Here is a 27,669-nt window from a genome sequence, read left to right as displayed (position 1 = left end):
ACATTGGAGCCAGTTTTCTAGATTCATGTTGATGCTGTTTATATGTAGCTGTAGCTGTTGTTTATACTGAGGTCATTAATTTTAATAACCCAAACGACACAAATAGATTATTACCGTCATAAATCCAAGTAAAAATAGCCTTAAAGTTTTAAAGATTTATATAAAGGAGTGTCTCAGTCTTACTCCTTTTCCTATGCTATAAATAAAATTTACTGAATAGCCCAAAGGTTTAAATTTTTTCAAGTAATACATCTCATTTGTAGTGGTGATGTGCAAAACCCAGAAACCTTAAAAAAGTCCTTCAGAAGAGATATTCCAGTGAAAGTCTCCTGGATGGTGAGAGTTCAGGCTCATAAAAAGTCTTAACAGGTTACATGCACGCTCTGAAACTATGGTAAGTGCAAGGTAGTTCATCTAAACATGCAGTTTATTGTGATCGAAGGGCATACAAGTAGTGTGACATTATTGATGTCTTTTAAGTTACATAGCTACAGAATGATCATATGGTCACTCTTTGCTTAGAACCGTAGGAACAGCTGAGACCCCTCTGTCACTGGTGAAAACTTGAGTGTGGCACAGAGTAATATCTTCATGCCTGAAAGGCTCATCCCTAAAAATTGTGGTCAGTGAGGACATCCTTCGGTGCAGGCTTTGAGGGATCAACAACTGTAGTAAAATTCTTTTCCCCCTTCTTCTCTGGGACTGTATTTCCCTTGCTGTGGGAGGTGTAGGCTGCTTTGTGCAGTGGGCACCATTAAGCAGGGTGCCATGTGGACCAGGCACTCCCCTGAGGGACAGTGTCCAGCAGGAGCCAGGGCTCTCCATGTTGGGATGTCAGGGCAGAACCTGGTAGCCAAGGCCCATCACAGTGCCCCAGTCAGAGAGGAGGGCAGCTGGGGGACAGCCCTGGAGCTAGACGTGGGGCTGCAGGTGGCCCTGACTCAGCTGGTGAGGGCCATGGCATGTTGGAGACCAGACGTGCTGGACAAGGACTGATGTCCTTGGGAGCTGATGTGGGATCCCGGGTTGTGGGCAGATGTGGGGGAAGACCAGGGGCCTGGGCAGGACCTATAGGGCCAGTGGGTGCCCTCAGAGCCCTGCAGTCACCTGTCCTGTAGGAGGATTTCCTTAGTGCTGCGTGTACTGTCATCTGTTATGTCGCTTGGAGCTGTTGAACTCAAAAGGAAAATACAAACGATGGACATTCAGTATAAGTAAATACATTACTAATGTTGAGCAGGAAGCATGTCTTAGCACAGCAGTGGCCTGAAATACAGTTGAACCAGAGTTATTCTGGAATGTTGAGCCAGAGTTGTTCTCTAGGAAAGGTGTACCAAGAACACAAGAGCGGCTGAACATCCAGCTAGCCCGGTGTTCTCTCTCTGAAGGGAGCCTGGCAAAGAGGGAAGAAAGCAGACCACGATCGTTATAATCTCCAGATACTGGAGTTGCTGTCTTTGTCTTTACTAGCTCCCAGGGCTTTTCTTCATTCATGAAGCCCAAAGAAATCCATTTTCAAATCTACGTTAGCTTCTAGTGTCTATAGTGTCCCATAACAAGGGGTTCTTGACAATGCCCTGCGTAGAACAGCACCCTTTTTTTGTTTATTTTGAACTTGCCACCATAATTAATTCAATTGCTTCTAATGTTTTTATTGGAAAAGACAGTGAAAAACTGTTTTGTAGTGATTTTTCCATGCTACTTACCAATTTGTATTCTTTCATATTCCTCCCTTAGTTATACCTTTTTCCAAGCTGAAGACTAACAGCTTATTTAGTATTTGTTTATACAGAAGCATTCTAGGCTTTGATTGTTCTTTTTACCTTTTTCCATACCTTTTCCAGTTTTTCTGTGATTTTTGAAAAGAGTGGACCAGAAATTAGGTGGGTTTCAGGTTATGGGTACATAAATGTATAAAAACCAGTTCTGTGATGAAATTTTCTTTGGTGTTCTGTTCCCTTTCTACTAACGTAGTTTGCCTCTTTGATCTCCAGACACTAAGGTGATGTTTCCATAAGTACATAGTTATGTACTATAACTATGATCGTGATCATAGATGGCAATACTCAGTTTAAAAATAATTTTGAGGCAAATAAAGTGAGAAATGTCATCTGCACTTCTGTGCACTATGTTATATGAAGCTATATATAAAATTCTAGTACCATCCAGTCACTCATCATCAATAGGGTGTACTGCCAATTCCTGCCTTTGGCTGCCTTCTTTACTAATCTGTGACTGACTTTGTATCATCAGCTGTCTGCCCAGTGGGATGAATTTTGCCACATAACTAAGAAAACAAACAGTAAAAACACTAATGAATGTTTATTCAAAGTGCATTTGCTAATGTTGGGGAAGGAAATCCTAACCTGAGTAAATTGCTGCTGTATTTGATTCTTCAGTGATGCACTGATGTGATTTTACAGATTACTTCTTTACTTAAAAAAAAGATAAAAGAGGCAGAGAAATGGTTTTAGCTGAGTAGCACTTCTTTAATGTTTAGCTTAACAGTGCTTTTGTTAGCTTAAAATCTTCAGAACTCCCTGAACTGAAAAACTTCCTTCTTCCTTCAGCAAACTCCCCAAATCTCTGTGCATTGTTTGGACTGAAATTAAGAACGTGTTTGGCGTGCTGAGGCCAGAAGGCTAAAATGAAGCTAAAAGGAAAGAAGGAATTCCTCGCTGGTCCTGATATGCAAAGTCTCTATGCTGTCCATATATATCTATGTATAACTGCAATGTATTTATTAAATAAGTCTATGAAATATTAATTAATAAAATTCAAAAGTGACTAGTGGTTTAAGAAGATTCTTATGGCAGAGGGAGGACTCTGTAGCATTAAAAGAGAAGGTTAAAATTCTGTACCTTCATAAACAAACCAGGGATAAATATTTAATGAAGAAGGGAGGTCAGTCTTCCTGGCAGTTAGCGTGTAGTGTTTTGATATTGGACTGTTATTTTGGAGTGAGGTGTCACAGTTGCATAGATTTTTATACAGTATAATAGGTGGAATAAGTCATGATAAGAACCATACTAAGCTATTTCTATGGTCATGGGTTGGAACAAGCTGAAACTATTGAAAGTTTCTGAGTGTGCATTGAAAATAAAGGCAATCTAAAATAGTAGATGGAAATAGCTTCTGCTGCTCCTTCTCGTTTTGGCACTCTCCTGTACTCTCAGGGGACTTTGATGCTGTTTTCTGACACTTTTGACAGTAGTCAAAAGGTTTTTGAAGAACGTACCGAAGCCTCCCTGGCTTTTTTAAGTGAAGGTGTTGGAGCATGCTGCAAAGTCTCAATGCATCTTTGTTCTCCACTGGAAAGATATCTTTTCAAAGATGAAACAGTGCACTTGCTGAAACTGAGGGAGAATAAGTGAGTGGTAGCCAAAGGGTAATATAATTGCAGAAGACAAAGCAAAATGCACTGCAACTGCTATATGAAAAGATTGGGTTTTATTCCTTTGGTATACCAGGCACTTAGATTAGGGGAATAAGGGTGGGTTGGGAATGGGATTCAAGGAATTTAAGCATAGTTTAATTATGGAAGGGCTTTCTGAATATTGGAAGCACCATGACAGGATCTCTTTCTTCCTTATGCTCTCTGCTCTAACATCAAGGTACAGAGGGTGAACACCAGTACATTAGTTATATGGCAGTGCTGCGAGCACTTACGCTCAGTGGTGTTATGGATGCAAACGTGACTCTAGGTATTTTGCTTGTGAGTCCATGTATCATTTTCAGCGCAATTCAGCATCAACTACAGGTAATATTTTTGAGGTATGTGGCTTTTCACATTTCTAAAAGTAGTTCTTTAAATTCTTCCATTTTACCATGCTATTTGGTAGGCTCCAAATTTAATCTTCCTTTTTAGTCCTCCTTCATCCCATAGACCTGTCTTATTCTAGACTGTAGAGCTTTCTTCAGTAAGAGAGGCTGAAAAGGATAGTTTGGATTCTGTAATATTATGTTAACAGGACCACATTTCTGATTTATCTAGCTGTATGTACACCTTGGAGAAATAATAAAGATTTTTTTAAAAACATTCTTAGCAGCACTGGCTGTTAGAAACAGACCACTATCTGCCAGCTCAGTTTTAATGACATTGTACAATATGCCAAGATTACTGTTGAGTGGCCTTAAACAACTTCTGAAACATCATTATCTTCAGCTGCTTTTACAATGCCATGATCTACTAAGCATTACTATATTTTGATAGCATTGGCATTACCCTGTAGCCATTCCTGCTCTTACAGTATTGACGGTGCAGGGGCACTTCCTTTCTCTGTCTTGCCTACCCATTAGGTACCCTCCTTGAATTACTTCTGCTAGCTTTATGGCAGCCCCGGTGAATGATGATAACATAAAGGCTGGAGAGGAGGAAGGGCTTGCTTTTCAAAAAGGATACGACCCAAACCATTAGTTACAACATTTTAATCAGCTGTTAGGTTGTATGCTGTGTTCTGCACTCTGTTTACCTAAGGTAAAATAAGTAGATGATGGAAAAAATTTCAAACTGCTTTTTTATTTTGTGTTTTTGTTTTTTAACCTTTAAATATTTCTTCTTTCTCTTAAACTTGTAGATCTTCATTTCAGTCAAGACATTTGCCCAAATACTTTCTTTCAGCTTGCAATGTGTTGTGATTCTCTAGCAGAGAACTGAGCATTGGAAAATTCTTACATTGAGCCAAAAATCTTCAGAGATGCTTTTTATCAAATAATCATTTACAGTCTCTGAGCCCATTCTTATATAGTAAGGGGATAAACTGCCAAAGTTGCCATCTACAAAGTAATTTACACAGCTACAAAACATCAGAAAGGGAATATATTAATTTCTGCAGATATAGCAAATAGATTCAATGCCCTTGGGAGGAATCTTTGGATAAGTGCAAGCATATTTATTGAATTTATAAACTACTAGGTAATTTGCTTCAGTTTGAATTACTGTGGCTTACATGGAAACTAATAATTTTTTCCTCTCATGTTTAAAAACATAGTTTCTGTGCTTCTCAGGCAAAACTATTGAGTTTTATGATATTTTTGGGGAAGTATCTCAGTTTATCACAAAACTCTTATTATGTAGCTGAGATAGCAAGCTCATTTAGTTTCCAGTATACCCATTGTTTTTTTTTTAATGTTAAGAACTAAGCCAAAAGCCATGCAAGAAACAGATATATCAGAATGACATGTGTTTAAACATTTTCAGCTTTACGAAATAGCTTTGCATTGTTAGCCATAAAGGAGCTAAGATGAACAAGGGCCGAATTCTGTTTGTGTTTATATCAGTGCAAATTCGACTTTCTTTGAAGAAAGTCAGTGAACTTAGGTTATTTTAGCAGTATGTATAGGATTAATAATATTGATAGGATAATTCAATTGCAAACAGAAAACGAAGCTACTGTCATGCTTTATTGTTCAGATTATTCACTTTTTCTCATTAAAAAACCTAGGGACTGAGCGCAAGCCAACTTTTACAAGAAAATCCAGCCTTACAGTCTTAGCAGAAAAAGTGATATGTCTTGCCATTTGGTGTGTCCCCCAGAGGAGTGTAATTGTTGTAAGAGGGACAAAATGTGGAACTGTTAAGTGTTGTGCAAGGAGCTTTAAGGAATGACACAGATGAAAGGGCCAAAGAAAATTATAAACCTGTCAAAAAGTCTTAGCAGCAGAGAAAAATAAAAATGCCATCTCTTCTTGGTAATATGTAATAGAGTAATAAGTGAATATCTAATAAGGTGCCAGATGCTTTGAATAATCTATTAAATTTTGATTGAGAGTTTTATATTCAAAGTATAAATCAAGCTGAGAACTTTACACCATATCTTATATAACGATAGCATTTCTTTATATATTCAGCGCAATCTTAAAATGAGATCAAAAGGTTTGTCTAGTGGAGAACAGTTGCTATAATGCTGCACATTCTGAACATAGCAAAATGAACGCGATAGATTATAGCTGCAGTTTTATGTCCTTGGCAAAATCTGAACTTGAGCTCAGTGAAGTGAATGCATTTTGGCTAAGGTGCATATCTAATTATCCCTTTAGTCCACAGGGAACTGGAGTTTTCATAGCCAGAGCAAATGGAGGAAAAGGCAAAGGTTTTGAACAAAGAAGCTTGTATCAAAAAGGTTGTTTTGAACAAGTGACTTTCATGTGATTATAGTCTGCATTCTAATGCTCCTTGAAAGAAAAAGGCTACATTTTTATGATTTCAAAGAAATTTATCATGTCTGTAGTCCAAATGGATTTTTTTTGTTTTGGCATATGAAAAAAATTATATATGTTTTTAAAAGACTAATTTATTGATATTTTCAAATTGGGCATGAGACACGCAGGATGAGACTGATTTCCCAGATAAATATCTCTACTTTTCTAGACATTTGTGCTGTGTTAGGGCCCTGATGCTTAACTGAAAACTTAAGCTGCACTTTATTTTGCAGTTTAGAAAGAACTTTTAACATATTGTAAGCAGAAGTCTGGGCCCAAAACAGTTTTCCTCAGTCAGGAAAGAGGCTTTTATTGCAAATAATTTAGTTTCTTCTCCTTCAAAGAGGGTATTCCCAAAGAACTTTGTTGTCAGAGAAGAGAAGAAAGAAAGCCCCAGAAAAATATTGAACTTCACAGTTAGGATGAAGGGTGATAATGTTTAGTGACAATCTTTAGCATGCAGTTACTTGTTCCTGTAACTTTCTCTGATACATCATCACTTCTAATGGTGAGGTGCAATACACCTGTCTCCTTTCAGGAACACTGAAACATCAGTGAAGGACACGTGCCTCCATGGTGTCAGATTGCTGTGTGGTTATTTTGTATTCAAGGTTTGACTTCATCTCTCCCATTTTCTTTTTACTTTACTGGGATTCTCTGCTACAGAACTGAGAATCAGAAGCCAGAACTCAACAGTAACTTCATTCTATGTTTTATTTTACAGAATGATTAAAATTCCAAATTGGCAATGATTTGATAAACCTCTAGTAGTTGCCTAATTAAAACAATAATAAAACTAGACACAAACACAGGTGGGTCAGAACCCTTGATGGTTTTCACGGGAATGGCCATGTACCTTTATGGATATTTTAAAATTTTTTTAACCATAACAGTCATATATTTTCCTATCATATTTAATCTTTAGGATTGTTTTCCTAATAAAGTGAGACTTCTGTTGTCTCAAGGCTGTGTGTATTTATGTGTGTGTATTGATGTGCATACATCTTTTTCCTTCTCGAAAACTTCTAAATCCGTTTCTTGACTTAAGCAATCTAATGGAAAGGTGGAGGACTTCAGGAGATTTTCAAATCAGGTGTCATGAAAACTGATGATGGATTAATGGAAAGGGTGGATTCTTTGCCACTCAGGAAAGTGAAATATTTTATATAATGTTTTATGTAAAAATGTAATTATGTAAGTGTTTTACGTTTTTTTAAATGTATTTTTAGTCAGTTATTATTTTGGTAGATTATCCTTATGTAAAGTGTTGTGGAAATTATTATTTTAAAAAACTTATTTATTTCTCATATAAATAGAGTAAGAGAACCAAAAGAAAAATTTTGAGAAGACAATAGACCAATAGGCAACGAGCCCAATTCAGTACAGTAATACCATAATATATTATTAGATTAAGAAAGAGTAGGACGAAGCCTTTCCCACAAAAGTATAAATGAGAAAAACAAGGCAGAGAAACAAAACCTGACAAAAGGTCAAAATCAGGACACCTTCATATTGCAACATACCAGAATGATTCTGACCTTATTAATAGGGGGATAAGGCAGCACAAGAAGTGCTAAAGGAAGGAGCATTGCTGCTGATGTAAGAGGTATCCAGTAATTCCAGTGAGAGGCAAAAAGTTAATCAGAGTAGAATAGTTCTGCACTCCGCTGATGTAGGAACACGGTTGCAGCATTCTCTAGAAAACAAATCTCTTTGACCATACCAAAACTGGATCCCACTGATGCTGATTGATTTGTGCTTCCCTCTCAAGATATTTGTTATCTTCTACTATTTTTGAAACCAGATATGGTCTTTTGTGGACTGCTCTGTATGAGGAGAGAAAGATGTAAGGTGGCAGAATAGAGGGGGAATGTCAGTGGCAGTGAGACCATGAAAATGATGAATTATTCTTGTTGTTTGGTGTAGCAGAGAAATAGGAGAGGATGAATATAGTTGGAACAGTGAAAGAAGAGAACATACAGAAAGAAATTACTTTGACCAGTTTACTTGCTTCTCTTCTCTTTATCTCCTCCGCACATAACAGTGTTAACTCCACTAGGAGTAGGAAAAATACTCCTACGACAATAAGGTATACTGAGAACACTAAGAGGTTTCATACAGAAAGAGATTAGGGTAGAGGGAAGTAGAAGACTGAAGGTCTTGAAGTAGAGCTGTCTTGCTGTTTGCTTCTTGATTTTTTTTCCTGTTAGTATTCCTTTTTGTTTATTTTCATTATGAATATTCAAATCTTTGTTATTTTGCTGTGATTTAGGGAAAGCCTTTCTGACCAGGTATTTTTGAGTCAATAAGACTTATTATTAACAATTATAAAAGTTATAAGTAGCACCAAATATTCGAGACATTAAAAACTTAAAGGAATTGATTCTTTTCCTTACCTAGATCATTCCTGCTTTGCGAGGAAGTGTTTTAATTAAAAAAAAACAACCACAAAAAACCAACACAAAACCAAATACCCACAACCCCCCCATCCCAAAACAAAAACCAGAACTGGAATATATCTCTTGGTCAGCAAAAAGTGAGCAATGCCCCCTCAGGGAGAGTCAGCTGTGTTTGTGGGATGCACGTAACAGTGGATACTTCCAGCCTGGCTTTCTTCATGTTGGCATTCTTCGCTGCTTTGCATGCAGCGTAAGAGGCGGTGCTGCTCTTGGTGACATCCCACTCTTCAGTACTCTCTTTATCTTAACAAAAAATGTCATTTGGAATAATAAAAAAGTGTCAGATGCAAAGGAGGGAGATTTTTGTCTCTTGTTCCTATTCTGCAGTAATCTTGGGATCTTGGCATAGATAATTTCTTCAAACCATTGGGCAGGCAAGGAATGATCTGGGCCATATGTGTTTGTTTCCTCTTCCCAAAAGTAATAGTAAGGATCAATTTTCTGTGTATAATTTTTGAGTTCCCAGAAGACACAGTCAATACAGCAGTCCCATCTTTACTCATAATGTTACAATATTTTTGAGCCAGTTAAGGAATTATCCCTCAAGTAGAATTACTTAAGATATAAAAGTTACAAATACTCTCATTTAATTCAAATATAGAGTTTTATAGGATAAAATACATGGTAACTAAATCACCTCTCAAGTCTGTCATAAGAAAGAAAGCATAGATCAGATAGACTTAATCACTATAATTAACTAGTTTACCTTTATATGTCTAATTAGCTATGGATCATAAGCCTATCTTTATTTTCCTTTAACTTTCTTTAAAGTGGAATATAATTCCTATTGTGACTGTCACATTGGTTGTGTTCTCGGTGACAATGAAATTAACTTGCTTGGCCAAATGGCAAGTCTATTACTTCAACATGTACTCACAGTGTAGTTAGAAATTCAGAACGAGCTTAAAATAAATGCTTTCCATATGAGATAATTTCATTTCATGAACTTCTGTCAATTTATAATAGTGTTAATAAAACTTCTTTCCTTAAGTGTGTCTCATTAGAATGAGTTAAAAAAAAATCATTTGAAATCTTCTTAATTTGCTTTTTATGCATTATGAAAGTGAAACTGGCAATTTTATGATTCATCTAAGAAAGTTAGTGGTTCTAACTACCTGCTACATATAGGGTGTTGGTTAGTATGTATAATTATACATATTTAAGAACATATACACAAAAAAGATCCCTTATACATTTAATAACTCTCCTGGAACTTGTCTTTACATTCCAAATGCTCACTGATTTCAGTCAACACGGTACAGATATGGATGAGACCCACAAAGTTGTTTAGGTGCTTTTTGGATGCCAAAGTGATATGATCTGTCATGGACATATTTGCACTGACACTATAAGGCTTAATGTTTTTTATTTGAAAAGATTCTTTGTGCATACAAGTTTGTTTATTGTGTGCGCACAAAACAGCTGCCCAACATTTTGCTGATTCCCTCCGTCAAGCATCCTCTAATTCTTTGATGTTGCAATGATAAATACCATAGTTAGCCAGAGCACGCACTGTCCCCATCCTGTCCTCTGTCCCCAAATGCTTCTTGTCCTGGATTCAGACTGTTTCCATCTTAACAGATTGTCCTTAGGCTGTAACATGCCTTAGTAGCATGACAGGATTAATGTTAAAATTGTGAGAGTGTGCCAGAGCAGTATGTCCAGGTGAGTGGGATGGGATCACTCTGGAGTCATTGTTAGCTGAATCTACACCTCAGTGCCCCAGCTCATTTTGGTTTTCAAAGGTGAACAAATGGAAATAAAACGCTGCCTTATAGGATCCAGCTCTTGATGGGAAGTAATAGACCTTTAAGCATCTGTTTGCTCAGTGTTTTGCTTTATTTCTGAAGAGAGACGAGTTCAGGTTTTAATTATATTTGTGAACTAAAGTTGTATACAGAAGGTCTCATTTGTTCATAAAAGATCTAATATATTAAAGTTAAGCACTCTACATGTATACGTGTTAGTAACACTATTTTTATCTTCAGTGTTCTAGTTTGTAGACTCACATATGCTAATATGAATTTTTTTACTTTTTTCTTTTATCTTTTTGTGTCTTTCCAATTTCAAATTTATTTCCAGTCCTCTCAGTTTTACAGTCTGCCTCTGATTTCTGTCTTTTACAAATTCTTTTTCCTTTGTTCTTTCTTACCTTTCTGCTTCCTTCCTGGTTTTTTTTTTTTCCAAATGTTCCTTTGTGAATGGTAGACTTCTGGTTTTGAGGAGGAGGTTCACCTTATTGGGCATAGTTTGGTTTTTTTCCTCCATTCTTATTTATTTTCTTCTCTCCATCTTTCCCTTTCCTCCCTGCGTAATTTACAAATTTTCTTTCTTTGTTTATCCCAAAATCTAATACTGTTGCCATCAGTTCTGGTGTTAGGGTTTGATTTTTTTTTTTCATTTAGTTTTTCTGAAGGTGTTTTTTCTTCTGTTATATGATTGAGTGCTGATGAAAGAAATCAATTATAGCTTTCTGTAGCACAGCAATTTTTACTTGCAAAATTTTTGGTGAAGTAATGGGTGCAATGCTAGCAGTGCCAAGAGTGTTAGAGGCTCCAGGTTTAAAGATGTGTGAAGAGATACTAGGATACAGAAATCCTATTTACAGTTTTTTTTACCGATTAGTTATTAATAGTATTCCAAATTAGCTGTACAGGCCAGGTTCTGATTGTTTAATAACTGTGATTTTTAGGGTAGACAATGGCCTGCTTTTGGCATTGCCAAACCATAATACTGTCTTACATTATGATGAAGACTGGATCAACGTATCATGTTGAGAAATCAGGGCCCAATTTCGGGAAAATGACCCAGGAACACTTAAATTTATTCAGGCTTATCACTCCTTCTTTTATGCCAATTCTGGTCAACGAAATGCATTAGAGGTTAGTTGGTCACGTGCTAGAAACCCTTTCTTCTTGTAGAGCTCATATTCTGAATGTTAATAGCTTTCTGTAATATAGCACTTGTGTGGAGGAAGTTCAGATGAGTAACCTCTAAAGCCTTGGATTTATTCCAAAGTAGTTTATTGGTTTTCTATTTATAGTAACATGCCTGTCCATGTGTTATATGCCTGACCTGTTGGATCAAATGTTTGTTCAGTGAGCAGTGGAACCAACACAGTTGCTTCACTGTGGGTACTCAGGGCCCACAGAACTCTGTGTCTCACTGCAGCAGAGATTCCTCCCATCCCTGTCTCCCTGAGGCTGCATGGTGCTGAGCTGTGTGTGTGCTGGACGGCAAAACTTTGGACTGTCTTTCCCTCAGAAGAGGTACTAATTTGAGTCTTTCTTGGCCAAGTCTCCCTACATAATGGATTTTGTGAAATGCCTGAAAGATTTGCATTTCTATAAATCTTCCTTTGAAATATGTATTCAAAAGAAATTGATCAGAAAGGGACTGCTAGGCAAACGGTGTGACTTCAGACACCTTGTTTGCTTGGAAAACACTGAATTTAAAGAATGCTGTTTGGAGAACTAACTCTTGATTATCTTTTCTCTGTGGGTACCTATAGGATTAAATATGTATTGTTGATTTTTCTCAAAACTGTCTTTGTGCAGTCTTAAAAATTAACAAAATGTATCAAATTGAAGTAAAGGGTAAGGATTTTTTTTGCCTCTTGCAGTACAAATATTATACAATGGTGAAGACGTGTAAATTAACACAACAGCGTGACATGATTGATTCACGTTCAGGTTGTACTCTGAGATAACATGTGGGTCTTTCTCTGGAAAAATGGAAACTATTTAAGAGCGTAGAAAACCTATTTTACTGCTCTTACCCATGCCATTTCTAGTGCTGAACTGTGTGTATCTAACAGTGGTAAAAGCATGTCCCCTATAATTTCTTTTAGAGGGCACATCCCTGTTTTTTCCAGCATCTGGTCTGGACATTTTTTCAAAGGCTTTGTCTCATCTCTTTTTAAACCTGCTGCTGCTGTTTGCTTTTACAGTCTCCTGTGGCAACAAATTCCAGATGCTCAATATCCACTTCATCAAAAAATACTTTATCTTTTTGAAACTTAACTCTTACAAGTTTGAATAAACATCCCCTATTTCTGGTATTGTGGTACAAAATAATAATTTTGCCTTCACTGTACCTGATGTTCTTGTGGTGATTTTGTACCTCTGGGTCATCTTTCTTCTCCTCTCCAAACTATGGACTCCTGCCCTTTTTGGTCTGTCTTCCTAAAGTATCTGCTCCAGCCTCTTAATAATTTTGATTATCCTTTTTCCTAATGGTTTCTCAGTTCCTGTAACTGTGCAACTGATTGCTTCTACCTGCTCGTAGCTCTTTTCCCTAATTGAATTTTAACTTATTTTCCTCAACATAAAAATTGTCAAGAACATTTTGAAATTTTAATCTACTTTTCCAGCTTACTTTAAATTTGTGCTGCTTTGGTTTTGATTGAAAACTTAATAAGCACATTTCGTTTTTTGTCCATGATTTAGTTTGTTAATGAAGACATGAACAAAAACAGATAAACAGCAGAATCCTCTGAATCTTTTCTGAAACGTCCTCCCATTTTTAAAATGAGCATGATATTCCAACCAGCTTTACAGCTCTCCTATAATAATCTGGAGACATACTTTCAGTGTTTTGTAAGGAAGTTTTTATTAAAGATCAAAGTATGGATTATTTTTACCTTTTTTTTTAGCAGGATAATGGGGCTCATGACTAGGAAAGGTGGAAATCAAAATTGATTGATGTGACTTTCTTGTCTTCTAGGTGTTTATGTATAATAACATCATTACTTAGTTTATCAAGTATTTTCTAGAGACTGAAGTTGAAATAACTAGTTTCTTTCCCAACTTCTATTGCCCTCCCACCTTTTCTTCTTAAATTTGTGTAACACTTGCTTTTTCCAATCTTCTGATACTCAGATTTGTGAGGTTTCAGAGGATAGTGCTAAAAGTTCCCTGTTAGCCTCAGCAAGTACCTTAAATACCTAAGGATGAAGCTCACTAGCTTCAGTCAATTTGATAATATTTGACTTATCTTAGCCCTCTTGGATCAGTTCTTTCCTATTTTTGTTTAATGGGTACTTAAGTGTTGACCAGTATTAATCATACTAGCTGGGAGATTTAAGACTGTGATGATTATTACTGTATATGGATTCCAGATCAATGGAAAACAGTCTTTATAGTAGTGTTTTTCTCTAATATAAACACACATAATGATTTTAAGACAAGAATGATTGGTAATTCTTGAAGTCTGGTTCCCTGCTATCTTTGGCCAATGTATGGCATGCTATATAACCTCACTTGTAAACAGAATTTTAGGCGGTGTTGAAGATCAGTACTTTTATTCTCATGCTGATGTTCAGACCTTTGCGGGCTACTGATATGACAGAAGATGCAAGAACCTACCTGTTAGAGTCTCTGTGGTTCTGACCAGCAGATATGAACTCTGTATTAGTATGCTGTATAAATATTACCTCCTTTATTCTTTCAACAGTTACAAAAATGAAGCATTAATTCAAAGCCATGATACCTTCTGTTGTTACGTTCTCAGTTTTCTCAGTAGATGCAGCATTACAATTTGTCTCCTGTTTGGGGAGAAGGACGTTTTTGTACTCTGTGGAGGAAAAAGTAAATTCCTGATTAAATTTAGTGTGTTACAGAGACACCTATTGTTTATGAAGGAACTGAAAGCTTTATGGACCATTAAAGTGTTCTTAACAGTTTTTGCGCAATGAGAGTGCAGTAACGATGGAGGCTTTTTTTTTCTTGCTCTCATTTTCTATTCTGCTTGGGTATCACAGGCTCTGATGGAACTTTAACTGACACAGACTGGCCTTTTTCATAATAACAAACAAACAAGTATGATCCTCCTTAGATTAAAATCTGTTTGGAATAGTACTGTACTGTGTACCCATTGTGCAGCTTTTGCTCTTTTTCTCACTTGCTGCCTATGGGTATAAATGCATGAAAATTGCCATGCTTTGTTTAAGTAAATGCTGTGTTTTGGTGGATTCATTTTAACATCAGCATAATTTCAGCTAAATGAGGCAGATGAAATAAATGCATTTTGCTCATGAAATGGAAATAGCAGCCTTTTTTTATAGTTCAGGAGTTTCTTTCAGGAGTTTATATAGTGCAGGAGTTTCTTTCCCAGTCTTCCACAAGCACTGAAGAAATCTTTCTCTCATGCAACAGAATTTATGGGCTTAGAGTAGAGAGATCCCCATGCTTTTAAGAATGAAATCTCAGCCATGTTTGCCATCTGACAGGTCCAGTCAGGCCAGTAGATGCTCTGGACCCAGGCTTCTTAGCATCTCCAGCAATCTTCAAATATGTAAAAGAGTGCAGCGGGAAAGAATGAAATGCTCTAATCTCTGTTTTCAGCAATTGTGAGAGGGAAGAAAAAAAATTTTGTGGCATAAGAGACTTAACTTAGGTATCGATAAGGTAATAATACATGGGATGAGTTGCCTAAAGAAACTGTAGGGTCTCTTTCAACTGCAGATTTTTAGAGACAGGTTAGACAAATATCTGTTGGAAGTAAAATTTGTATGAATTAACTCTGTATGTGGACAGGTGGACTACAAAAGTGTTAGAGGTCCCTCCTGACCCTGTAATTAAGTTTTGAAGACTGAAAGCTTAAACACAGAGGGGTTTTAGGCATTTGGTGAAGGAAGGAGGAGGATAGGACAGGTAAGCTCTGAGAGATCGCAGCTGCCAAAGGGATGCAAACAATATAGCATCAGGCAGTCCGCCCCAGCCCACCAACTTCAGAGTCTGATGACCAGATCTAACAGATTCCTTCTGGTCTGACTAGACTCTTCTATTTTGAATTCTTTCAAGAAGCTTGCTCTTGCTTTTGCACATGCATACACACCAACACAGAGACATGCATAGACACTGTAATAGAACAGTTACGTGGTCTGTTCTACTCTAATTAGAAAACTTCTATTAGAAAATTGCCCATAGTGTAATTTAGGGCTTAGTGCATGAAAATTAATATTTATTACCATTATCGTAAGGAAGGCTTGGATGACTTGTTTGGGGCCAGCAGCTATTTCTTATTCTTTGTTTTCTAATATAAACTTCAATTTGAATCTAAACAATATTCAACTATTTATTTCTAATGTAATATAGAGATTTAAAAGCAATCAAAAAATCACCACTCAGCAGGAGTAATTTCAAGATGAATTGTAAAACAATTGAAAATCCTCCTCACTGGCTGTTTAACTTTTTTAATGGCTTTTACCTGACCCTTCAGACCTGTAGAGTTAGGAGAATCACAGACTTGGAATTTTTGCTTTTTATTTAATATGTTATGCTATCTTTAGTTCAAAGAAAAAATACTATGGTCACAGTTTGATAAAGATGTTCTTTTTTTGTGTATGGATTTACGAAGTTCCCTATACTATTTGTAGCTATACTGTTAAGCTGAGACTTAAAATGATATAACTAGTTAATTATAATTGTCAAAGACAGATGCATACTATAAAGGCTCTATGTAAATACGAGCAGTAGGTTAGATCTATGTAGTTCTGTCTTTATTTTAGTGCTGGCAGAATAGCAGTGCTCTTGCCAGTGGTGCTAACTTTTTTGCTTGTCACAGTGAGAAGCAGTCAATCAAAATGCAGACCTTGACAAACTGTACACATGCAGAACTGAAAGAACAGAGATTCAAACTCTATACAAATTTCAACTACAACACAGAAGTCAAGAAGCCTTGAATATGTTCCCTAAATTTATGTGGAATGGGATTTCCATATTCCTTGAACATAACCACCTAGAGATTACTACTATAACATTTCCTTGAAGGTATTGAAGGAATGTAAGGCACCTGCTTTCCCCCCTGCCCCTTCTTGTGATACCACATAATTTTCAACACACTGTAGGATTTGCATAGCTTTTGTCCTGTAAGTTATTAGCTAGTTAAAAGGAGCTTAGGGCTATTTTATGACTGATGGCATGTGATAGAAGTACTGTGGACACATTTTAATGAAATCTCCTGGTGCCTCTATGTGTGCTGGCCCAGTCTTGAAAGCTACTGTGGTCCCTACCGGTCCAGCAACCACACAGCTCTCTGTAATTGTTCTGCTGCTTGCATGGCAGCGTAGTAAGATGATTAGAGTTATTCTTGGAGCAAAGGCATGAAGTAATTTATACTTTGTGGTAGTTAGGATGATTGTTGCTACAGATTTGCCCAAAATATGAACTGAAGACTCTTCACAGTGAGTAGACCATGATGGCTGCAATTATCCTGTTTTGGGGGTAAAAGGAACAGTAGGGTTGCAAGCCATGCTGGGTCACATACCCTGCTCTCAGGGCTTAAAGAACAAGCCCTGGCTGTATTTGGCTTGCTGTTATGGGAGTAGCTTTGCTCTCTTGCTGCCATGGCGATACACTCAGCACTTGGAAGAAGCTGCATCAAACATTTCTGCAAATACACTTACAGAACTTTAAGAAGCTGCATGAGACAATGATCATCTTATCAAGCGTGTGAGCCATCTTGTTGAAGTAATGGTATAAAGCAGTGTCCCAGATCTGATTACCTCTTTATCTCTGGCACTTCATATTTTCTCTTGCCGGTATTGTAAGACAACGTTTTCACATTTTTTTCTAAATTCCTTCTGCGCGTCTGACTGTAGCCCTAGTTCTGGACACCCAAATGAAGTCACATCTTATTCTTTTCATATATTGCCATTATTATATCTAGCAGCAGAAAAAAAAAAGGTCCTGTTTTTATTTGTTCCAGATCTAGGCTTTGTAAATGCTTGGAGAAGATTATCTTATGATGCATTCTTCTAAGATTTTAGGTAATGTATTAGAGAACACAGATTTAAACATGTCTTTGAAATGAATAAAAGCATGTAATATGCATTGCTTAAAATATGCTTATAACCTAAGCGGCATATTCAGTGTTACTGTTAGGTAAAAGGATACATTTCTCTCTAAATTTCAGAAATGTTGTTCCTGTTTGTTTGAAGTTGTTGTTTTCCATGGTTTAGATTTTTACAGTCTGAAATAAAATGCTTGTATCTGTTTAATTCTGAAATGCATGCACCTGTTTCTTCTGTTCTGTGCACTAGTTTGGAATGTTTGGAAGCTTATTTAGAAAAAATTTGAAAAGGTAAAATCAGGCCTTTATGCATATGGGTGAAAGAAAACTTATTACTCTAATACTGATTACCTCTTAACCAAAATGTCAGAAACAATGGAACTGTTGTTTTTCAACTGAAAGCATGATGTTGCTTCCTTTTTGTTATGCTTTTCCTGCTTTCCCATATACTTTCCCATAAATTCATCTAGCTTATTTTTCTTTATGTGAGATTTTAATTACAGGGCAATAATGACAATTAAGAAACTAACTATGGCAATGGAAGTTAGACTTATATTTTTGTATATACGTGTGGGTTTGTGGAAATTTTCTTCAGCAGAAAAATACACATCATATTCGTTTGAACATTTGATTTCAAGATAAAATATGCTTTACATTCGTGCAGCTGTGTAAATTGGATGTCAGGAGATTGTCTTTACGAGGTTTACGCAGTTGTATCTGGTTTAGGACTGCAGGGTTTCGTATTGCAGAATAAAATAGTGCTATGCCATGTTTTACTATTTGATCTGAGATACAGAAAGCATTGACAATCATATGGAGCAACAGTCTCCCATTGGTTCCATCTATCATCTGTGGATTTGTTTTCCTTATTTTACATGTGCTGTGGGACAAGGACTTGCCAAAGTGTCTCAGCAGCTGTGACATGTCAGTTACTTTGTGCAGTAAAAAAAAAACAACCAAAAACTTTGCTTTTCAGTGTTCTTGCAATCTTAGACAGACACAACACAAGAAAACTCTCAATCCATCCTGTAGATCCTGAGTGCCATCCTGTATACTTTATCTGTGGGGCACAACCAGAAAATACATAGGTAATTGAAGAATCGTTTTTTAAATGCATCATGTTTTCCTTGTGGTAGAAACAGAAAACAGTTTAAATTATGAGTATTATTTGTCACATGAATTATTTAACAATGTCTGAGAGATTTAAAATACATCTCAAAGTGATACCTGAAGGACAGTTTTGAGAGTGTTTTCATCCTGAGGTGTGTTTCATGTTGACAGCTATGGCAGTAAGATCCTCAAAGAATTTTAGATCTTACGTAGAAGTTTTAGAGTCTCAGATCATGTACTGAAATGTGCTTATGCCATTAAAACTTTCTTAATCTTAATCTCTTTCAGTCCCAGCAAAGATGCATTGTGATCTTTGCACTGGTATGCTGCTTTGCAATTCTGGTTGCACTGATATTTTCGGCAGTGGATATTATGGGAGAAGATGAGGATGGACTCTCAGAAAAGAACTGTCAAAATAACTGTCGGTAAGAGGTAACAAACAAAACTTCTCTTTTGGGGTGGACAAGAATATATATGTATTGTGTAATGGCATGTAGAAATGACCTTAGTCCTGCGGTGCAGTTGGGAAGAATAAACAGAGGAAGAAATCGTTTCTTTGTTTGACTTTCTGGGTTTGAAGGTTGGTTTATCAAAATAAGGTACACCTTTTGAAGTTAGTTTTGGTAGTAAGTTTAGAGCAAGACCCTTGTGTTAGTTCAATTATTTTGTAAGCCAGGGTCGAAGCCCGTTAAATTTCAGTAAATGAGTAGTGAGGTAGCTCACATAGTTCTCTATTTTATTGTGTCTGTCTTTCATCAAGAGCTTCTTTCGTTTCTCCAGGAAGGTAGCTGATCACTTCTGACCTAACATTGCTGTACCCTTTTATATGGGGGGACCTTTTTTTTTTTAATTTTTTATTTTTTTGCACTCCCTTAATAGACACAGTGGCTTGCCTAGAAACTGTGAAGAAAATTAGTGATACAGTCAGAAAGACTGTATATTAACTATTTTGGATTGAGATTTGCCTCACACACGTGCCATGGCTCTGTATATCTTTTAACTTTAGGTTTAAGTAGGTAATTAGAATTTTTTTGGAGCCTTTCATTTCCAGACTGTGAATTTCAATTTTGCTGCTTCTCACTGTCAGGTTTCTCCATGAATCTGTACATCAGTGGTAACCAGTGCTTTTTCTGCATGGTATTGTTCAAGGTCCTCTTCTGTCCATCAGTAAAGCTGATAAAAGAAACATTTGTAGACTTCATTCACAATTTTATTCTGCCTTTTTTCAAGGCTTTAACATTTATATAGAGCACCCTTTCTGACTCATTTTATGGAAAAACAGTCATGCTTAACTTATCAGAGATACATTTGAATCTATTCAGGGAAAAGCTGGAGGGGAAAGGGGCCTCTGGGCATCCTCCAGTCTATTCCCCTGCTCAGAGCAGGGTGGGCTACCTCAGGTTGCTCAGGGATGTGCACAGTCAGGCTTTCTATGGCTCCAAGGACAGACTCCACAGCTTTTCTGGGTAACCTGTTCCACTGTTTGTACAGAATCTACCCAGCTACCAATGTCTGGGTATATACTGAGTTGGAGATAATTGTTATTTATTTTTTACAATAATCTAATGAAAAAAAATAATGTTTCTTTGAGTTTTTTCTCACTTCTGCTATCTTGGTTGATTTTTTGTGTGAAAATTCTTGGGGATAGTGATGTCATAGTGCAGCCAGCAGCATTCACCATCCATCAAACTGGATGATGTTCTTCCAGTTATACTGGATTTTTATTATATTTTACATTCTGCTTGGGGGGAGGGAGGAGGAAGAAGATGGAGGATGGGAAGAGATTCTTTAAATTTGAAGCTCCTTTCAAATAGAACACACTTGCAGCATCAGGTAGCTTTGTCCTAAACCCCACCATGCTTCTGGCACTTTTTTGCAGCATTGTTTTGGTTTTGTAAAGTGGTTTGGCCCTAATCTGTTCACTTTCTTGTATGCTTACAATTCTGGGCAGCCTTCTAATATCTTGTCTGAATTTTCTGCAGTTCAGCTAGCTTTCCTTTCCCCATCAGGATCTTAGGTATTCTTCACTGTGAGTTGTTGCTTTCTAAAATTTTTAAAGATACTGCATGTGTCACCTCTACACCCACTATCCCCATGTGTGAATGTTTGACAGAACTAGGTCAGATGAGGGGAAAGTCTTTGCTCATTGGCTTCAATGTGCTGCACACATCTTCAGTGCATGCAACAATTACTGCACCACACTTTCCGCTTACTTGTACCAACTAATGGCTCCCATTTTGTTCTGGGTAGCTGCATGGGCCTAAGGAATAACTTAATCTTCTTCACTTTGTCTTCTTCAAATGGAAAAAAGTGCCAATTGGGAGTAATGTACAGTGCTATGGAAACCCAGGGTTTTTTCCATATGCAAGAGATTTATTGCTTTTGTCTCTTTGTATGGATTACACCAATCTGCCTTTCCAAACAATACTCACTCGCCTTTGCTCAGGTTTTTTTTTGGTTGACATGTGCCAATATTGCCTCTCTTGGACTGTGTTAGAGGAGTCTGGGAGTAAATCCAGCACATTGACTTTAAGCATAAGAGTCAATGAAACTGCTCTGCATTTACAGATAGAAGTGATCTCAGACCCCAGCTCTATTTTAAGGTATCTTTCACAAAGTGATTCAAGAGCGTGATCTAGCTACTAATGCCTGAACCAGAAGGCACATCAATGCTGTCTGTATCAAGTGCTTAAACTATTTCTAATAACAGTATCCAAGTGTTGGCAGGTGCTACCTAACATTGAATCCTCTGTACATGATTAAACTGGGGTCCTTTATGTGTTAAATATATTGCAGCATTTACTGAAGTGCTGTAAGATCAATTGCTGCCTGTGGCATGTATTTAGTACTTGGGGTAAGCACTTTTAATAAGTAAGACAAGAATTATTGAATTCTAATATTTCTGCTGTGTGAGTGCTTTCACTGAAATTCAGGAACAGGCACTTACGTTTGCAGGATGTGCTGAGACAGAACGGTAATTGATGGTCCTTTTTTTAGGTGACATGATTGTCAAATACAACTTTACATGTATGATCCTAGAATTCCTTTTTTTGGTTTTGTTTTTAATTGATTGAATTTTGAAGAAGCTTGATGGGAAAGGATGCTGAGAAGAACTTCACTGATGGTTTGTTAAAGGCTTTTATCTTCTGAAAAACAATTTCCTTTTCTGTCTTTTTATGTTAAAGGAAAATACGTCTGAAATAGAGCTGTGGTCTAGAATAGGTCTTTGGCTAGAAATTTTTGGAACTTGTCCCAAAAATAGCAAGTGAGAATTTTAAGAAAAGTGAGAGAAAGTAGAAGGAAGACAATTTTAGAGTCTAGAGCTTTTTGTAGCCTAAGAGAGGAATCATTGAGGTATGTTGTAAGCAGTGCTTTACAGTAACGTTTTCCATCTTCTTTTGTTGTTGTGATTGTATTGTTTGTGAATAGAAATGTAGCCTCCGTGTTGTAATTCAACATGAGGTTCCTCTTCTGTTAATCATTCCTTAAACTCTTATTGCATAAGGCATATTTACTGTACATGTTGCCAAAAAAACCATTCTTCTTTACTGATGTATTTATTTCTCTTGGGGGGCTTTGTAAGAAAAACAAGTCAGGGATGTGGAAAAGCAGGATTTTTTGCATGTCTTCTCTGATTGCTGAAGGGACTGTTGCTACCCATCTAAAAAGGTGCATAGGAAATAGCACTTTTTGAGTAAATGAAAATATGTTTGAAACTAAAATAATTAACTATATGTTTTAATCTTTGAGCCTCTTGCTGGAAAACTCAGCTGCTTGTTGAAAACTGAAATGCATCTTGTGACTGATACAATCTGAAGTCAGATTGCTGTAGGCTGCGAACCATTTCCCATTTGTAGAGGAACATGGTACTCAATAATACTGAGCAGAATATTCAAGAGGACTTGAATATTTGAGATTTAACTAAGAAGTGTCTGATATTTTTTTCCTTTGACATGTACAGAGACTTAAATTTTTTTTAGCCTGCTTCACATGTTGTAATCCAAACATGCAAATAGGTAATTTAAAAAAAAAATTACAACCCTTTCCTAATAATTGAGGGTGAATATTAGGGCAAATAAACGCACTTACCAGATTAATTATCAGCCACCACTGTAAAAAATTACTGTGTCTTCTACTGATACATACATTGCAATTCAAATGAAGAGCTGAGGGCAGGTGGGGGAAGGTCTGTAAAATTTATCAGGCAGACAAATTCAAGCTTCAGAATTGAAATTAGAATCTGAACTCTCCTGACTGGAAAACTGTATTGCTTTAGGTGAAAAAATGTCATTTGTACTTATTTACACTGTTCCATATGACTTTCATACTGTGAATTACATGTGGAGAGACTGGCTGATTAAAAGTAGTCTTTTTATTTTATTTTTTTTACAACTGGATGAGGTCGGCTAAGAGGTATTTTTTTGCTTCAGAGAGTGCTGTACACTCTTGGCTTTGTTCCACAAAATTTGATTTCAGAATGATGGACTGAACAAAATACAGATGGCTTTTGACCCTTCCTATTAAAAGGAACGGCAACTGATTGATATTTAAGGAATAAAAAATGTAGTAATGAATAAAAAATTGAAGTTTTGGAGTTTTTTCTTGGTATGGGGAACAAATAATTCTCTTGAGACATCCACTTTAATTATGTTAGGCAGCCGTGATGGATGTGGCTTGTTAAGAGGATATGCTGAGTAGTCTGGGAATTTTGCCTGTCTTGATGCGGGTCCATTAGACAATGCATGTATAAAATTAGATTATTGTATTTTGAAAATAGTACTTTTTAACAGCTGATCTATTGTGAATAAATCTTGGCTAGACTCTGATGTAACGTTAGTCAAGACTCACTTGACCTCATTGAAACTGTCTGCTAAACTCTAAATGTGGCAATCTGGGAAACTGAAGAAATTAGAACTGTTAAGAGATGGTCGTTGTTATCCAATGTGTTTGAACCAAGGTCATTTTGATTTATTACCAGTAAATTCATCTGTTAAATGTGCCTCTTCTTGTTGCTGCTGGTAGTCATGCTAGGGTTCCTACAGAGCTTGCACATGCCCTTAATTATTCTCACTTCACGAGATTTTCCAGTATTCATTGAAGCAGTAGTAGGAGCTGGCATAGCTTCTCCCTCTGGCTGTGGGTTTGGCCCTGTCTCAGGAAGGGGCTAAGGAAGATGGAAAAGAAAGTGATGGTAACTACCTTCCATGGTTCCCAAGTTTAGGTTTAGGGTACAGTAAAACTGTTGTCACAATGAATATTATTTTTGGCAGGTTTTGCTTTTCCCTCTTGATAATTGGAGGATTTTCTTGTTTTGTGTGTGTGTGTAATCAAGACAGAGTCTGTCTTCCATTCTGTTCCAGTGACACCATGTTGCTATTTTGATAATTTCTCTTGTTCTGAGAGTGATGTATAATGAAGGCACTTTTGCGTCTGCATTTGTGATGGAGGAACTTGCTATTCTGTATGATGTGTCAAAGCTATTTAGTTCACTTGGTGACTGTAGGAAGGCTTTGACCAGTTCTGCTGTATAGCAAGTAGGTGGTGATACTTACGCAGTGTTTGTGTTTGCTTTGGAAATTGCATGCATTGTTTTGGATAAGAGTTTATATTTTACTTAATTTTGGTATCCTGCAGAGGAGCTGAATCTTCCTGTTGAAATGCTGAGCTTTAGATCTCAACGGTACTCTGCAGCACTGACTTCCAGAGAATAAATCTGTTTGTATACAATAATTATTTATATTGATCAGTTAATACGCATTGCCTGTGTCGCTTTCAAATTCATTAGATGTTTCTTTATTCGCGGGGTGTGAGAGAAGGCCCACAATTGGAGCTCACAATTGTGGTTTGGTTTTTTTTTTTTATAGCTTTATAAATCAACACCTCTCTGTTCTTTTACCAAGTAGGCTTTTGCAGCAGTATTAAGTAAGCATACTGCAGCACATGCTTATGTTGGTTTACCTTGGAAGTGCTTTGCCCCTGGCTGATTGTGGGGGAGATTTTCTCTGCGCTGCGTGGGTTCTGAACATGGCAAGGTTTATATTGACTGATTTGTATTTAATAAACAAGCTATGACAGGCATAATAATTAAATGTCTAAACAGAACAAGATGCTCAGATTTTGAAAACAAGCCTGTTAAAGAGCAACTGAAGATTTCTATTTACAAAACACTTATGCCACTTGCCATATAAAAAATGCCTTCTGTCAACATGATGACTGTTGTCCTTTTGTTTTGTGGTGATGGAGAGAATGAGCTCTAGAGCCACTTGACTTTTCAGATGATGCCTATTTACAGTCATTTTTATTTTCGTGTCAAAATAAGGAATACCCTTACAATTGAAGTGGCTGGACACTGCAAAGAGCTGGTGGACCTCCTAGAAAGGCAGTCCTGAACCTGTGAGGAAAATCAGTAATTCAATGAACTTGCACAAAAGAGAACTCTACCTTTTATTTTTCCATTAAAAAATACATATTTCAATGGAAAAGATACCATATTAACAGGTCCTCACTGTCCGTACGGAGTAAGACTTTTTATCGTTTCCTCCATTCCTGCAGTGATGCAAAAAAAGGCGAGTCAGTTTATTTGTTTTTATTTACTTTCAGCTGTGAAGAACATCTTCACAAGTTCAAAAAAGAATACCAAAACTCATGATCTGTTTAGATCTTTTTCTGTTCGTATTACTGCCAGTGGATAGTTAATCATTAATTACATTATATGATAAGTCTGGGCTTCAATTCCATGTGTCCTAATGCACAAAACATTCTTTTTCTCCTACTCTTTTTTTCAGTTATATCTGATTGTTTCCTCTGGAGTCTAGGAGAGAGTGCTTTGGTGTCTCCTTAAGGTAGCTTTTCTTGTCATGCTAAGCATTTTTTAGGATGTAATACAGAGATTGACAAATTTTGTATTCCTGAAAGCTATATACTTAAGCATGTGGGTTTTTTTCTCCTTTCCTGGCTTAGAATTTACATCAGAGAAAATGTTCCAACCTTAATAGGAATCAAATTCCAATTACTTTAAGATTCCTGAGTAACATAGGTAGGATAAATAAACAATTCATGCTCTAGAGTGGCCTTTGTCCTGTTTAGTCTGCTGGGATTTCTCTGAGATCAAATCTGTCTTTTTCTTTTCTTTTTAACTTAATATGTTCAGAAAACTCAAATGACTTCATCCCAGCAGGGCTCATAAAATACCCAAGGTCATTTTGTGTACCAGATTGTAAGACTACTCTGAGCAGAGTTGTTAGATCTGAAATTACTGGTCATTCTCCTGATCTTGAAAACTAATTTGTGACATTTCAGAGAGGTTTTTATTCTACCTGGTGACAATAGTAATACAACTTAATGAAGCTCCCTGATACATCTTTCTACCTTTTCTCTGTGGGAAAGTCATTAAAAGGAGCTAAAATTTCTAGTAGAATCTGTCTGAATTCTCACACCATTTCAGAGTGACTTATTCAGCCAGCCAGGGCTGACTTTGCATCAGATCCTAGCAAGTACCTATTCCAGTGACACCATTCATTTTTAATTGCTTGTTCAACCTCAGAGCAATATATAAAAATGTACTTATTATCCCATGAGCTTACAGTAGATGTGTTGAGCTAATTCTACTGTGAGTGTCCTCTCAGCTAGCCTGATTTGATACTCCTCAAGAGGACAAGTGTAACATGCTAGACTCTGCCTTTGGTAACCTGTGAGTATATGGCTGGATCTGTCTCCCAGTGCACCAGGGCAGCGTCACAGTTATGAAAAACCAGTTCCAGTGCCCATCGAAGCCTAAGCATTACGCCAGAGTTGTTGGTAGTTTGACTGGGTGAGTTGGAGCTGACTATCTATTTTGAATATTTTCTTCCTGATTTGTTTTCCTCATATGTGTGGATTCTAATACAGGTGGAGCCAGAGACACATCCCTGGACTCTCTTATACAGTCTATGTCCATGTCTCTCTAGCTAGCTGGAGAATCTGTCTGTGAATAATGCTTTAGATACAAAATACTCTTGTGTGTTGGGCAGCTGAACCTCTCTGTTTATGAGCTTTGTTGATCAGGATGGAGTGATTTTGCATCCTTCGTTCAACTTACATCCAATTACCTTGACCAAGAGAAAAAAAATGCATTAGAAGATTTGGTCCATTTCATTATCATTACTATTTTTTCATATTATATATTTTTTCGTAAAGAATTTGCTTCCTCTCAACCTGAACAGAAAACAGAAAAATAATTCACAAATACCAGTGTTGGCACCTGCTAAATGCAATTCCTTACATATCATTTATTCTCTGTTTAATGACCAGTCTTTCCCAAATAAGACTGTTGCAAAATTATTTTACAGCTCAAAGGGAACTTTCATGACTGACAGCATCCTAATTTGGTACATTTAAATCTGGTTTCTTCACATACTAAGTGTTGAAATGGCTCTTCTAAAAGTCATCAGTGATTTGCATTCCTTTTGATATGAGTGGGAGAATTCATCTTGCCTCAGACTAAACTTCTAATGGATGTTTAATGGCACAACAAAAGTGTTTGCTTTAACTTCTTCCTGTTTTTCTAGATCTCCTTGGAACTCTTAGAATAAATATGTTGTACTTACACGTATGACCACAGATGATAATCTGCTGTCTTTTGTCAGTTTGGCAGGCATATAGCTAATTGATTGTCACTGACCTCAAAATATTTCTTTAAAAAGCCTGTTGGGAAATAAAATGTGTTGTTATTTTCCTTTGTTGTCATTTATGAAATATCTCTTCAAGTAAGCTGGACTTGAATCGGTCTCTAAAATAGTAAATTTTAGGGCTCAGCTTCTACTGGCTGATTATTGGGGCATAATGCAATTTTACCAATGACTTAGCAAAATATGAATACGTGTAAGCTTCATAACTATTCAGACTTTAAACAAATAATGTGTCGCCAGTATGATGAGGGCAGCCACCATTTAATTGTTGTTCATATACTTGAAACTACTAGTGATTCCCCCTCCCCTTTTTTGCATCACTTGTATTGGCTTGGCAGTGCATGTTATGCAGTTCATTACTGATGCTGGTGGAGAGTAGACAGACTTAGAGTTTAATAAAGGTTCTAGAAGGTGCTAGGGGTGACGTATTTTGGGCAATG

At 36.8% G+C, this 27,669-nt stretch overlaps 1 protein-coding gene across 3 annotated transcripts in view; it reads left to right on the top strand.

Moving 5' to 3' along the window:
- The window catches only part of PLD5 (phospholipase D family member 5), a 170,411-nt gene that overhangs the window by 42,126 nt on the left and 100,616 nt on the right, over positions 1 to 27,669 (top strand). For 2 of the 3 annotated variants that reach the window (XM_069852416.1, XM_069852418.1), the window contains exon 2: positions 18,852 to 18,988. In XM_069852416.1, coding sequence (XP_069708517.1) covers positions 18,852 to 18,988 — 137 coding nt within the window. Of the gene's footprint in view, positions 1 to 18,851; positions 18,996 to 27,669 lie in introns of those variants that run through there. The other variant, XM_069852419.1, reaches the window with a different exon arrangement.

The sequence above is a fragment of the Phaenicophaeus curvirostris genome, chromosome 2 (assembly GCF_032191515.1).
Source record: "Phaenicophaeus curvirostris isolate KB17595 chromosome 2, BPBGC_Pcur_1.0, whole genome shotgun sequence".
Classification (NCBI taxonomy): domain Eukaryota; kingdom Metazoa; phylum Chordata; class Aves; order Cuculiformes; family Cuculidae; genus Phaenicophaeus; species Phaenicophaeus curvirostris.
The sequence above is the reverse complement of the archived record's forward strand: the minus strand, read 5'-3'. Positions and strand labels throughout refer to the sequence as shown.